This window comes from Erinaceus europaeus, chromosome 2 (assembly GCF_950295315.1).
Source record: "Erinaceus europaeus chromosome 2, mEriEur2.1, whole genome shotgun sequence".
In the NCBI taxonomy this organism is placed as follows: domain Eukaryota; kingdom Metazoa; phylum Chordata; class Mammalia; order Eulipotyphla; family Erinaceidae; genus Erinaceus; species Erinaceus europaeus.
In genome coordinates this window covers 34677181-34693882 of record NC_080163.1, presented here as the reverse complement: position 1 = coordinate 34693882, position 16702 = coordinate 34677181, and the positions used below count along the sequence as shown (strand labels likewise).

At 40.7% G+C, this 16702-nt stretch overlaps 1 protein-coding gene across 2 annotated transcripts in view; it reads left to right on the top strand.

Moving 5' to 3' along the window:
• Nucleotides 1-16702, top strand: part of FNIP1 (folliculin interacting protein 1) — a 94384-nt gene that overhangs the window by 27154 nt on the left and 50528 nt on the right. For both annotated transcript variants that reach the window (XM_007532523.3, XM_007532525.3), the window contains exons 3-5: nucleotides 11221-11355; nucleotides 12466-12566; nucleotides 13275-13349. In XM_007532523.3, coding sequence (XP_007532585.2) covers nucleotides 11221-11355; nucleotides 12466-12566; nucleotides 13275-13349 — 311 coding nt within the window. The remainder of the gene's footprint in view (nucleotides 1-11220; nucleotides 11356-12465; nucleotides 12567-13274; nucleotides 13350-16702) is intronic.

The following is a 16702-nucleotide window of genomic DNA, read 5'->3' as shown; positions in this document are numbered from 1 at the left end:
GAGAATTTTATTTTTTGAATATTGCTGCCACAGCTTCAAGGAAGCTTTGGTCTACACAAGTTCACTGTTTTTAGTGGAGTCCTTTACTTTTTCCAAGATAGAGAGGCATAGAGAAGGAGACATCACAGCATTCTTGCACTACTTCTGAAACATGATGCTGCCATGTAGTGCCATGGCACTTGAACTTAGATCCTTGCACTTGGTAAAGTGTGTGCTTACTTTTTGAGGGGTTTCAAAGGAAAAAAACACTAATCTTTGTCATCAGTCTAGTACCAGAAGTCATTTATTTTATTTTGACATTTCTTTCTTTAAATAGTTGTTATTATGAAATGAGATTGGAGCCAAAGGACTCAAGAGGGTCTGCTTCAAATTGCTTATCTTACATTTTTAGAAAGTATAGCCTAGAAAGATGACATTATTTGAATGGAGGTGAAAAGCAGGTTTAATCTATAATCTTCTTGTTTTCTCCTAATCTACAATGGTAGCAACATCAGTCTTCATTTTTTTTTAAAATTGTATTAGAAATATTTTGATATTTTGTTACTACCTTAGCAGTTTACATGGGCATTGACTTGATGAATATTCAAGAAAATCTGTATGGTTGTGATTATCTTTGCTGCTACTACTGCTATTACACTTTTAGTCATAGTTTCCTGGATTTATAACTTGGAAGGTGAGAATTATGTAAGGCAAGGAGCTCCTCTAAGTTGATAACTTTCACAAATATTTTAGTAAATTACTGAAAGCAGTATAGTTTGAGAAAGCTTTTCCTACTGGTTAATTACCTATTAAGGTAGACAAATGCTTTCTGTTTTGTATTGGACATTTTATGTATTAGAAAATTTAGATGCTTTTACCATAATTTACTTTCTTATTTAAAACTGCACCTCCTATATTAGAATATACGAGGCAGTCCACTAATTTTTTAATTTACTTTGCTAGTCAAGTTTTATGGTATTTAATAATTAATATATTGTTCTCAATTTCTTGGTAATAGTGCTTCATTTAGTTTTCTTTTTAAAAAAATTGTTATTGGATAGAGAAATTGAGGGGGGGGGGATAGGGAAAGAGACAGAGACACCTGCAGATCTGCTTCACCACTTGTGAAGTTTACCCCTGCAGGTCGGGACCAGGGACTTGAACCTGCACCCTGTAATGTAAGCGCTTAACAAGGTGCGCCACCGCCTGGCCCCTCATTTAGATTTCTTAGCCATCCATTAGATACTTTTTTCCAATTCAACAAGAAAAAAACATTGCCACTTAAAAAATTTACCAGGTTTTTTTTTTTTTTTTTTTTTTTAATTTCATGGATGTTCTCTGGCATTTTATTTTATTTTATTTTATTTATTGGATAGAGACAGGCAGAGAGAAATTGATAGGGAGAGACAAAGAGAGACACTTGCAGCATTGCTGTATTACTAGTGAAGCTTTTTCTTGCTAGCATATGTGGCTTTAGAAACTGAACTCTGAATTTCATGTTTGCAAATCCTGGACTACTTCCTCAGCCACACAATGCTGCGTCTTTCAGACAGGTCATACATAATTACTTCAACCTGAAATATCTTTATAGTTTTTCAATTATTCCTCTTAACTTCTATATTTTTATTGTTGTAATAACTGTAATGTTACTTCCTTGCTATTACTAATCTAAATCAAGTTCTCTCATGCATAGTTCACTTAAAATATTGGTCTTTAACTTCATCTATAAAATAGGTATAGTAATAGTATCTTCTTCATAGAGGCAGGTGTGGCAAACGCTAGAAGAAGAAGAAGCAGGTGTAAGTGGGGCCAAGAGAAATCTCACTGATTGAACTTGTGCCTTGCTACGCACAAGTTTCTGTTTTTGAGCACCATGAATGGGACTTGTGGGAGCTAGCCCCATGAATGTTGGTACAGTGTTGTACCTCTCTCTTGCAATGTTTTAACCTCTTCCCCCCCCTCTCTCTTTCGCCCCCAGGGTTATTGCCGGTGCTCGGTGCCTGCACCATGAATCCACTGCTCCTGGAGACCATTTTTTCTCCTTTTGTTGCCCTTGTTGTTCATCATTGTTGTGGTTATTATTATAGTTGTTGTTGCTGTCATTGGATAGGACAGAAAGAAATAGAGAGAGGAGGGGAAGACAGAGATGGGGAAAGAAAGACAGACACCTGCAGACTTGCTTCACCACCTGTGAAGTAACTCCCCTACAGGTGGGGAGTGGGGGGCTCGAATCGTGATCCTTACGCCAGTCCTTGCGCTTGGCGCCACGTGCGCTTCACCTGCTGCACTACCGCCTGACTCCCCCTCTTTCTTTTGTTTTCTCTCTAAAATGAAAGAATAAGAAAATCAGACTGGGTAAGGATGCTCTGTAGCAGTGTCATACATGTGCAAGTCCTTATCCTAATATAAAAAGTGGGACATAAATGTAGAACTCGGTACCCAGTCAGACAGATGTGCTATGTGCTGATTCTAGACATTTGAAAATAAATATCTCATTATATGTGTTTGTCTTATTTCTTGAATGCTTCTTTCCTGTCAGATTGTCAGTTTCTTTTGTTCTGTTTTTTTCTTCTTCCCAGAGCACTGCTCAGTTCTGGCTTGTTGTGGTGCTTGGGATTAAACCTGGGACTTTGAAACCTCAGGTTGCATAACCATTGTGTTATCTCCCTGCCCATCTAAGTAGCTCTTGAAAAGAGCTTCAAGATTGTCATCAGTAAAACTGGTTTATGAAAGCTACCACACTGAGTGTAATAGAAAATAGATGCAGAGGCTTAACTTTGGGGCCTGGGTAGTGGCACACTTGGTTGAGAGTATATATTACTGTCGGTTGTGGCCAGGTGTCGGGCTGTGCCGCGGAGGAGAGAGAGGAGGTCTGGAGCAAGTGGGGTACACAAATCTTTATTATTGGGTCGGGGGGGTGCTCAGGCCACGTGGAGTCAGCCGACAATGGCTGTCCCCACTACCTCACCACCGGGCAAGAGAGGGTGCTGAGAGAGAGAGAGCCAAGAGAGAGCCCAGAGAGAGAGAGAGAGAGAGAGAGAGAGCCCGGGGGGGGGGAGTGAGAGAGCTTTTATTGGGCAACAACCAGGGGTGACGTGTGGGGGCAGGATTGGTTGAAGGGGGCACTGCTAGGATTTCGTGGGGCGTGGTAAAACCTGGGGGCAGAGACTGCATCAGAATAATTCCTCAGCATCATCTCCTCCTTTCCCTTTATATCTAAATGGACACAGTAAAAATAAAATGGAATGGAGCAGGCTTAAATGCACCTGCCGTGCTCAGGTGGGAAGATGTAGGACTTTCTGTGGAGGAGGGAAGGCTTAAATGGCTGCCAACCTTGTGAGATTAATGTGTCCCCCTGTGCTCAACCCCTCTTTAGAGAGAGAGACTTACCTGGAGAGACTCATCTCATAGGTTTAAGCGCAGCCTGCTCAACCATCTCCTCACAGTATCTCTACATCTTTTTTTATCTTTCTATCTAGTCATCGAATAAGATGGTTCAAAGTCTGTAAAAGACTATCTATGACAGAGGAATAGTGGTGTAGGGGTGAGCAGAAACCTTTTGGGCATAAACCTACATGATATAACAAAACAGGAAGGGACAAGTAGCGGAGTAGTAAAAGCCAGTGTGATGTCAAGGGAGGGACTGGTATGTAAAGGAACATTTCCTGTTTTGGGGGGGAGGGGCAGGGGTACATAATGAGGGGGAGGTGGGAGGGCATGACCCACCAAACAGAGGGGCTATATGGCATTGTATAGTCCTCAAGGCAACAGTCTGTAAAGTCTATAAACTACTCAGGATCAGTCTATGAAAAATCAGAAGCGTGAAGGGAAATAACGTGCTTTAAAATTGTGTAAAGTATCTATAGGGTATGCCAGTAAGTCTGATACAAGTCTCAGTCCAAAGTAGATGGCTAGGGGAAGAAATGGCAGGGGATGAAACACTGCATGAGGAAGGTCAGCCGCTGGAATTCTGCTTTTCTGTAGATAGCTAGCTGGAACCGCCAACACGTGACAGGCAAATCAGAAGCAGGAACGGCAAGCAGGCATTAAGAAAGTTCTGTCCTTGGAGTCTGTGTATCAGGTTCTTCAGATTGCGTTAAGTGACATCTAGGGTTTCGGGGGGTGTGCCACTGTAGTCGTGCCGTCTAGTGGGTGACGTCAGGGTGTGCAGGGATTCAGATGGTTTTTCCTGGGATTCCTGTGAAAGAAACATAAACAATCTGCTTCTTGTGGTTAATTTGAACTTGTAACAAGTTAGAGGTTTACTATAGTTGATACCTCAATGATTATAATTGGTTTAAATATCTTTATGATTTTATTTAAAGGTCATCTAATGTGACCTCTTGTAGCAGTCTCTACAGCAGGATCTTGAGACCAATTTTAGTTAAACTATGTATTTTGAATTTTAACTATCTTTACTTTGGACTATAAACAGACTCAAATTACTAGAGAGTTAACGTATTTTCATGACAATGATTTTAACATTTAAAATCTGTAGCTGTGCCAGATTATTGCCAGATCTGTTGTGGATTAATTTCCACAAGATATTTTACAGGGCACTTTTGGGGGCCCTCCAAAGGTGTCCTGTATAGAGAATTTATATTTTAGTTTTGGGAATGAATTGTCACGTTAAACATTTAGTCTTTTACCTTAAATAGTTACCTTTAGCAAATTAATTTTTACCTTGCCTGGTAATAATGTAGCTGTAAGGTTACACTTTTGACCATTAAGTTAGTGTTACCAAACTTGAGACATACCCATAAACATTTAGTTATAACACACTGGAGGAAAAAAAATTTGTTATAAAGGAGGAAAAAAAACTTTTGTTATAAAAACATATCATTTTAGGGAGTCGGGCTGTAGTGCAGCGGGCTAAGCTCAGGTGGCGCAAAGCACAAGGACCAGCATAAGGATCCTGGTTCGAACCCCGGCTCCCCACCTGCAGGGGAGTCGCTTCACAGGTGGTGAAGCAGGTCTGCAGGTGTCTATCTTTCTCTCCTTCTCTCTGTCTTCCCCTCCCTCTCTCCATTTCTCTCTGTCCTATCCAACGACAACAACAATAATAACTACAACAATAAAACAACAAGGGCAACAAAAGGGAATAAATAAATAAAATATTAAAAAAAGAAGAAAAAAAACATAACATTTTAAAAACAAATTTATATCCGTCATTATCCACACAGTTTAAGACTAAACACTTACATATATACCAAAACTATATATAAAAATCAAAAGAGGGAGAAAAACAAAAATTTTGGAATGTTTCTGGACGTCTCCAGAAACTTTGGCTGCGTCCAGCATTTTTATATAAAGTCAATTACCTTTTAGAGTACTCTGAGCAGATGGTTCATGCAAAAAAAAATTTTGGTCATTCAACACACTCATTCACAAAACACAACTGGCCACTTATAACAGAAGACATTCAGGGAAAGGGTAGGAGAGAGGTCTCTGTGAGCCAGATTTTGTAGGTTCTGCAATGTCGTATTATGGGTCCTGGGATGTATCCTGCATCTAGTCCTCTTGTAGTATTTCTTGTTCTTCAGGGATAACAGCGCCATCCTGCGGGTATTGTCAGACATGGCGGGCCGGAACCCAGACAGGTTTAGAGTAATTTTAAAGGGAAAACGCGTGCGAAACCCCTTCCCATGGTCAATAGGGGGTCAGGCCCTTTCCAAATTTTATCGAGTGGGTCTTTCCATTTGACCTTAATAGATGGGAGGGTAGATGGTGTTTGCCAGTGAAGAATAATAGGAGGTGTGTCTGAATTATTGTAAATATTAAAGAGATTTAATGTAGTTAAGGCTTTTGCTAGCTGGATATTGGGGGGATATGTTCCTCCTTTATGTTTATTTAATTGAGCCTCAAGCATTTGATGGGCCCTCTCGGCAATGCCTTGTCCTTGTGGATTGTAGGGAATGCCCGTGGTATGAGTAATATTCCAGAGGGAACAAAAATCTTTAAATTGTTTGCTGGTAAACATAGTCCTGTTGTCTGTTTTCAGAAAAAATGGCACACCCATAACGGCAAAACAAGAGAGCATATGGCTTACAAGCTTTTTAGAGCTTTCTCACGTCTGAGCTGTTGCCCACATAAATTTAGAAAAGGTATCAATTGAGACAAACACATATTTTTGTTTGCCAAAGTTTGGTATGTGGGTGACATCAATTTGCCAAATAGCATGCCTTCCTTTGCAGGTAGAGGGGGTCTGGGAGTGCAGCACAAGCCAGGTCTTTCCAGTCCTGGGGGCTGTTAAGGTGCTGGTAAAAAAATCCTTAAAATGGACTTAGTCCATGGCGCATGAATTCTGTCCTCCTCGACGGCTTGCCTGAGGTCTCTGAGTTTTTTAGAGGAGCATGGATGACACACCTGAGGGTTTTGTCTAGTTGGGGCCACATTTACTGGGAAGGTGTGGACTTGGTTTAATGACGCGGGGGAGAGAGCTACAGAAGAGGAAGGTGCCGTGGAAGCTGCCGTGGTGGCCGCAGGGGAAACTGAACACGTATCTACGGGGACGGAGCTCTCGGGGTGGACTGCAAATGGTTTAAGCTCTTTAAATGTTGAAAAAATAACCTTTAACTCTCGTATCTCAGCCACAAGGTCTCTTAATGATGAGGTGTCAGCAGGGGGAGGAATCGAAGGTGAGGAAGCCACAGGGTCTCTTAATGATGAGGTATCAGCCGGGGGAGGAGTCAAAGAAACAGAAGCCTCAGGGGAAGCCAAAACAGGTGCAACAGGAGGAGGAGTTAGAGAAGGGGAAGCCAGAACTGGGGCAGCCGGAACCGGACAGCTGGGGGAGGGGTTAGAGAAGCAGAAGCCGTAACCAGTGCAACAGTAAGAGGGGTTAGAGAAGGGGAAGCCGGAACCGTGGCAACGGGGTCAGCCAGGGGCGGGGTCAAAGGAGGAGCCGAACTCGTGTGCGTGTCTGTGGTTAAGTTTTGCGCACATATGCTTTAACTCTCATATCTCAGCCTCAAGGTCGCTTAACCTCGTGGCAGAACACCTTGTACATATCTTGTAAGTAGCAAATACAGCCATGAGAACCCACGGTGTAGCGAAAATTAAAGCGTCTCTGATATCGAGAACCTGTCCCAGGAGAGAAGGATATAATGTCTGGGACACCTCCTCATAAAACGAAAAAAGTCCCATGGTGGGGGGAAACGTGGGGCCACAGAGGCGGGCGGATGCCACTTACTGTGTCTGGGTGGCTTTTGGGGACCTCAGACTGGGCCACCCAGCGGGGTGTGAGTGCGGGACACAATGGGCGCCAGGTGTCGGTTGTGGCCAGGTGTCGGGCTGCCCTGCGGAGAAGAGAGAGGAGGTCCGGAGCAAGTGGGGTACACAAATCTTTATTATTGGGTGGGAGGGGGTGGCTCAGGCCATGTGGAGCCAGCCGACAATGGCCATCCCCACTACCTCACCACCGGGCAAGAGAGAGGGCGCTGAGAGAGAGAGCCAAGAGAGAGCCCAGAGAGAGGGGGGGGGGGAGTGAGAGAGCTTTTATTGGGCAACAACCAGGGGTGACGTGTGGGGGCAGGATTGGTTGAAGGGAGCACTGCTAGGTAAAACCTGGGGTCAGAGACTGCATCAGAATAATTCCTCAGCATCATATTACAATGCATAAGTGTGGGGGTTTGAAGGAGGAGAAGAAAATGAAAACACTCTGAAGCAAGGAGCCTTTGAACCGTTCAGAACATGGCCTGGAACAGAATGCTGAACACATTTATTAGGACATGTATATACAGCTTTCGGGGTATCTCTCTCTCTCTCTCTCTCTCTCTCCGGCGGGGTGGTCTCCAGGGGAAAGGAAACGGGCTGGTTCTTTCTCACTCATGGCAGTGGTGACACGAAGTAAAAGACACCAGGGGACTCTTAGCGTGCCTAGAATCTGAGTCCTAGAATCCCAGAATCCTAGAGTCCGTTTATTAGCAAAGTGGACATGAGTTAAATAGAAAAGCAATGGTGGTAATTATTGTTGAAATATGTCAGAAATTACAGGTCTCTTAACAGTCAGCATGCTCCTAAGGTAGGGGGCTGGTATGACAGGAATTGATGAGGTACAAGACAGTTATTTTCTATGACACAAGCAACTTAATTATCCAAAGGTATCTGAGAGAAGCATAGGGGTTAAACCCATAGTGTTTAACAGACAGAGAGAAGATGAATATCAAAAGGCCATATAGTTTGGAATTTCTCTTGTCTGGGGTCTGAGGTGTGTGATGAAGTGTGTGATAAGGTGTGTTCTTCTGTGAACAGAAGGTGACTTTGAATAAGTGAATCTGTGGCCATGTGGCCTGCAGTTAATGGAGGGAAGTACTGGGGTATCTGTGGGCCTGAGAGTCAAGAAGGAAAGAACCAAGTCTGAGTTTCCCCCCTTATGCTCACCTCGGTTGAGAGAGACTTACCAAGAGGTTATCTTCTCAGACCTCCATCCAAAGATGGGGTGGTTCTCCCTAAGCTCTATCAGGCTTACACATGTTCCCAACATACAGCAAAATTTGGCACACTTTCCCATGAATCTGGATTCTTCACCCAATTATGTAATTATTCGTCTTATGGGTTTGAGACAGTCCTTTGCACTAATCTAGGCTGGAATAAGGTCAGAAGCAGTGATGGCTTCTTCTGCATGTAACCTCAGATAGCTGAGTTAGCACATATGCCATGGAGGTCTGCCTATGATAGCTGATTGACAGCACATATAATGGAGGATTTGCCTCTAAAAGTGTTCTCCTGAATAAGGTTTGTCTTAGAAAAGGTTTTCTACTATTTTCTCTCTTGACCTGCTCCCCTACACACAAGGACTCTAGTATGAGTTCCCAGTCCCCCACCTGCAGGGGGAAAGCTTTGAGAGTGGTGAAGCAGTGCTGCAGGTGTCTCTGTCTCTCTTCCTCTCTATCTCTTCCTTCCCTCTCAACTTCTGACTGTGTTTATCCAATAAATAAATAAAGATAATAAAGTTTTTTAAAAAGGGCTTAACTTTGATCAGTACATACTAAAGTTAAGATGTGACCAAAGTATCACTTCTAAACTGTACCAGTTTGTTTACTGTGAGAAAGACAAACCAACTAGTAACTCCTGACTCCATATTAACTTTTTACCATTAATATTTTGAACTGTAAATTAGGAAGCATATACTAGTTTTGGATACTGTATAGAGCACTCTTATTAGCATACAAATGCATAAACATACACATACCCTTAAGTATCATAAATAACTTAACCTTATTTAGATTTTATTCCTCCCCCCACCACTTAAAGGAAACTTAGATCAAGTTGTTTACTCTTAAAGAGCCAGGATTTTAATTTAGGTTTATTAAAAGGTCTTCTTATTAATTAGAAAATACTACCTCTTTACATTTTTTATTAGAAATGATGTTGAAATTACCATATGTTTAGTTTTACAGCTCCTTTACTGATTATGCCAACTAATAAACAAATTATCTTCAATAGCTAGTCTTCAGTTAGATAACAAACTGAAGTTGTTACATAGTAGGGTAGGTATAATGTTAACTGTTATAAAGTTTGGATTACTTCATGAATATCAAAGACCTTGTTGGATGGCAACATTGTTAGTTATGTTCAGTGAAAGCTGTGGTGCTTGCTGGGGAGCAGGAAAAGAGCAAGAGGAATAAAGGTAAAGAAATAGAAATATGGGGGCTGGCGTAGTATGGCGGGTTAAGCGCACATGGCATGAAGTGCACTGACCAGTGGTGTAAGGATCCCAGTTCAAGCCCTTGGCTCTCCACCTGCAGGGGGGTCGCTTCACAAGCAGTGAAACAGAGCAGGTCTTCAGATATCATACCTTTCTCTCCTTTGTCTTCCTCTCCTCTCTCGATTTCTTTCTATCCTATCCAACAATAGCAATAACATCAATAGCAATAATAATAATAACAGGAAGGGCAACAAAAATGGGAAACAAATGCCCTCCAGGAGCAGTGGATTTGTAATGCAGGCACTGAGCCTCAGTGATAACCCTGGAGAAAAAAAGAAATAGAAATTTATTCTTCCAAACTTTAGATCCTAACTCAGCATGTATTAAAAGGGAATTGTTCTTAAACTTATGTACATACAGTGAAAAGATGAATTTCTTTTTCGTTTCTTCCTATTCTATCTTACTCTACAACAGTTTTTTTCTGTAAGATGTTAATTTATGTTAACTAGTAATGGGTATATTGTTATTTTTAAATCAATTGAATATTTTTTCACTTTCTCAGTTTTTCTAATATGAGAAGATACTGTTAGCTATAACAAAAACAGCCTTTTGTAGTTCTCAGTAGTTTTAGTGTGTGTGTGTGTGTTATTGAATTTTTGGGGGTTGCTAATGGTTTACAGTACAGTTGTTAACACATGAGTATAATTTTTCATCTCACTGCAAAACAGTGTCACCCTGAACTCAGTAGTTTAAGAGCAAAAGGGGTTTTCCTTTTTTGTTATTACTAGGGCTTTATTGCCCTGGGCTGATTTTTTCATAATGAAAGAGTTGAAAAACAAGATTAGAAGGTTAAACACTAAATAGAACTTGGACTGGAGTTGGTGTATTTCACCAAAGTAAAAGACTCTGGAGTCGGGGTGGTGGTGGTGGTGGTGGTTCAGGTCCAGGTCCAGCTCCAGAAACATGAAGGCAGAGGAGTATCTAGTGGGTCTTGAATTGTTATGTGGAAAACTGGGAGATGGTACATGTGTACAAACTACTGTGTTGTACTGTTGACCATAAACTATTAAACCTCCAATAAAGAAATTTAGAGAGAGAGAGAGAGAGACCATGACAGAGAGAAGGGGGCAAAGACACCACAGCACTGAAGAAGTGCTGTGCAAAACCCCAGTGGGTGGGGGTGGAGCTTGAATCTTGGTCCAGTGCATGGCAAAACATGCACCCTCTGGGGTAAGTTATTCTCTGGTCTTCTCACCCCACAAAGGCTTCGAGAGTAATTAATTTGAAAACTGCTTCAGTATACTATTAGTTACTAATAAAAAATATTTTATAGCCCATAGTTACAAAGAATAATCCCCAGGATTTATTAATTTTAATAGGAAATGCACAATAAAAACTCCACCTCATTAGAGTTAAGAGACAAAATAGAAAACAGTACCAGAGAAAATACAATAAATGCAAAATTGTTTTATTAAAGCTGTATTATTTTGAATTATTCCATTCTTGGTTTTTCTAAAAGTTTTTATCCTAAAACTTGTATATTGTGAAAAAAAAACTGTTAAAAATGATTGGGCATAATATCTCTATTTTAGAAACTCTGCAGTGATGCTCAAGTTAAAGTCTTTGGGAAATGCTGCCAACTGAAACCTGGAGGAGATAGTAGTTCTTCTTTGGACAGTTCTGTGACTTCAACTTCTGATGTAAAGGACCAGTGTCCTAAGTATCAGGTAAGGTAACTGATGTTGTTTCTCTATTTATTCATTAACAAATGCTTTGAATACCCAAAATATATTGTGTAGCATCCCAGGATTAGGAAAATAGCATAATCTAGTCCTTATCCTCTCTAAATTTATTATGGTGTGGTTCACAGCATTTCGCTCTCCTTCCCTCATCCCTGTCTCCAAAAAAGTATACAAAAACTGGGAGATTGCCCAGTGGTATCACATATATATGAGACTTTTGAGTTCATTTTCTATTACCACATTAAAAAAATAGCTTTGTTCCTTTTTTTTTTTTCCCCCAGGATTATCACTGGGGTTGGTGCCTGTACCACGAATCCACTGCTCCTGGAGGCTGTTTTTTCCCTTTTGTTTCCCTTGTTGTTTATTGTTGTTGTTGTTAGTGTTGTTATTGATGTCATTGCTGTTGGATAGGACAGAGAGAAATCGAGAGGGGAGGGGAAGACAGATGGGGGGAGAGAAAGATAGATACCTGCAGATCTGCTTCACTACCTGTGAAGCAACCCCCCTGCAGGTTGGTAGCCAGGCCTCAGACCGGCATCCTTACACTGGTCCTTGTGCTTTGCACCATGTGTGCTTCACCTGCTGTGCTACTGCCCAGCTCCCCCATTTTTTTTTTTTAAACAAAAGTAAGTGTGCTAGAGCAATAGCTTACCTGGTAGCTTTCCTCCTCTGGTTACTTTGTCATTTCTTCTTCTCCCTCAGGTGTTTCTCTTATCTCATATGAAATAAAATATTTCAAAAATTATTTTATTCATTTTTTTACCGGAGAACTAGTCACCTCTAGCTTATGGTGGTGTGAGGTATTGAATCTGGGACTTTCATGCCTCTGCCATGAAAATCTCTTTACATAATCATTATGCTATTCCTCTCTCCACCCCCAAAAATCTTCATAGTTCCTGAAAGGAGTATGTATACTAATATGGTTACTCTGTAAGAAACAGTCGAATGAAGAAAATGTGGCTGCAGAACAAGTATGCAATGTCCCTTTTTTTAACAAGCTGTACTTAAGTAGAACAACTATAGCAAAGAACTTTTTAAATAAAAATTAATATTTGAAACAGTTATTGGTTTTTAAATGTTATGGTCATCATGTAGGGTTCTCGGTGCTCCTCTGATGCCAGTATGCTTGGAGAGATGATGTTTGGCTCAGTTGCAATGAGCTACAAAGGATCCACCCTAAAAATTCATCAGATTCGGTGAGAGATTTGCTTATTTTTCTTTTCTTAATTCACTTTTAGAACATTAGATTTGTTTTATTTATTTCCTTTTGTTGCCCTTGTTGTTTTATTGTTGTCATTATTATTGTTATTGATGTTGTTGTTGGATAGGACAGAGAAATGGAGGGGGGGGAAGACAGAGGGGGAGAGAAAGATAGACACCTGCAGACCTGCACCACTTGTGAAGTGACTCCCCTACAGGTGGGGATCTGGGGGCTAGAACTGGGATCTGCCGGTTCTTGTACTTTGCACCACCTGCTCTTAACCTGTTGTACTACTACCTAACTCCCAGAACATTAGATTTTTTTAAAGATAAGGTAATTTTATATTGCTTCACTCAGATAAAATATGTCAAGTACTGAATTTATACTTAAACAGGATAGCTAAATCCTACTCTTTGTCCAATGTAACTATGCTGTGGTATTTCTGACTTAAATTTTTACATATAATAAAAAAGTTGCTGTATTGCACCAAAGTAAAGGACTCTGGGGTGGAGCTTGGGGGAGTGTTCAGGTCCTACAACTTGATAGTGGAGAATGACCTAGGTAGGGGAGTTAGAATTTTATGTGGAAAAAAGAGAAATGTTACACATGTACCAACTACTGTAGCATAATAATCCCCCCCAGTAAAGAGAAAAAAGAAAGTAATTGTTTTTTAGCTTTGATCTCTTTCTCTTTTTATTCATAGTTCTCCTCCACAGCTTATGCTCAGCAAAGTATTTACTGCACGAACTGGCAGCAGTATTTGTGGAAGTCTCAATACGTAAGTGACTATGGATATGGAGAGAAATTATTTAAGATGTGAAAAGTGTAAAAAATAAGATTGGGGGTTGGGTGGTGGCGTGGTATGTTGAGCGCATGTGGCGCGAAGCACAAGGACCAGCGTAAGGATCCTGGTTTCAGACCCTGGCTCCCCACCTGCAGGGGGGTCGCTTCACAGGTAGTGAATCAGGTCTGCAGGTGTCTATCTTTCTCTCCCTCACTCTGTCTTCCCCTCCTCTCTCCGTTTCTCTCTGTCCTATCCAACAATGCTGACATCCAATAACAACAATAATAACCACAACAATGATAAAACAAGGGCAACAAAAGGGGAAAAAGAGGAGTGGATTCATGGTTCAGGCACTGAGCCCCAGCAATAACCCTGGAGGAAAAAAAAAAGAAGGAAAGAAAGGAAGAAAAGAGAAGATTGTTCTTGGGATTCTAGTGTAAATTCAGATTTTCTGTACTCATTCAGTTTGAAAGTTCATGGAGGTCAGGCCCCCTCTCCCCTAGCTTTTGTTGGGATAGGGCTGACATAACACATTGTATAAGTTTTCAGTGTACTGTGTGTTGATTCTGTTGCACTGTAGCATAATGACCCATTTCATTTTTAAAAAATATTTATTCCCTTTTGTTGCCCTTGTTGTTTTATTGTTGTAGTTATTATTGTTGTTGGCTATGACAGAGAGAAATGGAGAGAGGAGGGGAAGACAGGGGGGGAGAGAAAGACACCCACAGATCTGCTTCACCACTTGTGAAGCAACTCCGCAGCAGGTGGGGAGTAGGAGGCTGGAACCGAGATCCTTACACTGGTCCTTGGGCTTTGCACCACTTGTGCTTAACCCGCTGTACTACCGCCCAACTCCCAACAATTTCATTTTTATGGTAAGAGCATTTAAGGTCTGTTCTTTTAGCATTGTTTGTATGTTTTGTTTTTGCCCCCAATCTTGGGGCTTAGCGCCGACACTACGAATCCACCACTCTTGGTGGCCATTTTTTTTCTTATTTTATTTGATAGGTCAGAGAGAAATAAAGCTAGGAGGGGAAGAGAGAAAGACCTACAGATCTGATTCACTTCTTGTGAAGTGTTCCTGTTGCAGGTGGGGAGCAGGGTTCAAACCTGTTTCCTTTGATAGTTCCTTGAGCATAGTACTGTGTGTGCTTAACCAGGTGTGCCACATCCTGACCCCATTAGCAGTTCTGTAATACATAATAATCAGAATATATAGGGAATGAACTTTGGAATACCCAGTTGAGTGCATGTGTTACCATGTGTGAAGACCTCGGTTCAAACCCCCATTTCTCACATGCATGGGGGAAGCTTCATGAGTTTTGAAGCAGGACTGTAGATGTCTTAATTTCTCTGTGCCTTACTAGGATTGGAAGGAGGGAAGGAGGGAAAGAAGAAAGAGAAAATGGCCACCAGGAGCAGCGGATTCATAGTGCAGGCACAGAGCCCTAGTGACAACTTTGGTGGCAAAAAAATAAAAAAAGTTTAGAATACATATTATATACAGGCATAGTCCCCATGTTATATATTAACATCTCTATAACCTGTTAAACTTTTGACTGGAAGTTTGTAACCTTTGCTTCACCATTTCTTCCACTTGAAGTCTGTTATCCACCAGTCTTTTTGATTTGAGTTTGACTTTTTTAGATTCCCCATATATAATATTTGTCCTTTTTTTTGTCTGCATCATCTCACTTAGCATCATGTTTCCTTGTGGCATAGTGATAGTTCATTGATATATGCACGCACACAAGAGCACAAACACATGTTTTTTCATTTATTTGCCATTGACAGACACTTAGGCATCTCCTTATCTTGAATGTTTTCAATAGTACTTCGAAGCATGATCCTGCAGGTGTCTCTCTGAGTTACTCATTTCAATTCACTTTGATATATGTACCTATAAGTGCATCATATAGTAGCTTTTTAAAATTTTTGTTTCTGTTTTTTACATTTTGAAAAACATTCATATTTTCCTTACATAGTGACTGTATTTAAATTCAAACCAACAATGCAGTTTGTCTCTATATCTTTATACCAACACTTAGTATCTCTTGTCTTTTTATGGTAACCATTCTAACAGGCATGCGGTGGTCTACCTTTTAAAAAAAAATTTAATTAATTAATTAATAGAGACAGAGACATAGAGAAGCACAAGGGAGGTAGAAAGAGAGAGTAGGAGGGGTGGAGGGGAAAGGGGGAGGGGAGAGAGGGGAGAGGGGCAGACAGACACTGCTTTACTGCTTGAAAAATTTCTCTCCTGCAGTTTGGGACCAGGGACTTGAACCCTGGTCTTTGCACTCAATCATGTGCACCATTGTCCAGTCCCAGAGGTGATATTTTATTTTGCTTTGATTTGCATTTCTTCTTTCATTTGTGATGCTGAATACCTTCTTGTGTAAGTTTTGGTTATTTGTATGTCTTTGAAATGTTATCTATTAATATCTTCTGCACCCCATAATGATCCTGAGTCCATATCTTTAACTCAGAGGGATAAAGAATAGGAAAGCTTCCAGTGGTGTGGATGGGATATGGAACTCTGGTGGTGGTATTGTACTCATCTTATTCTACAGTCTTGTCAATCATTATTTAAAAAGGGGGGGCAGGGGTAGATAGCATAGTGGTTATGCAAAGAGACTTATGCCTGAGGCTTCAGAGTCCCTGGTTCAAGACCCCACACCAGCATAAGCCAGAGCTGAGCAAGTACTCTGCTTAAAAAAAAAACAAAAAAAACCTTCCTGAATACTCATTTTTATTGGGGTTGTTTACTGTGTATTGTATGAGTTTCTTTTATAATTTGGATAATAACTTTTTAATTAGGCACACTATTTGCAAATATTCCCATTCAAGAGTTTTCTCTTTCATTTATTGGGCGTTTATTTTATTGTGCATAAACTTTTAAAATTGATGTGGTCTCCTCACTTCTTGGTTTTTGCTTTTGTTCATGCTTTTGTACTGAGTGGCCTCCTGGTTCAACTTTTTTTCCTTTCGTTTTTTTATTTTTTTAAAAAACATATTTAGGGAGAAATTGAGAAGAAGGGAATAAGAAGTAGGGGAGAGAGAGAGAGAGAGAGGTGAAAGTAGAGAGTAGGAGATGTAGACAGAGGGGAAGACATAAGTTCATGTCTATGGAGTGCCCTTGGTACTTTCTTTGGTGCCAGGATTGAAGCCAAGACTTCATGAAGTACAATAAGATAGATGCTGTACCCACTGAGTTATCTATGCTTTTTGTGTTATATCCAGGAAATTACTGTCTATATCAATGTTAAGAACATTTTATAAAAAAATATTTATTGATTGATTTGGATAGGAACAGAGAGAAACTGAGAAAGGAGGGGGAAAATAAA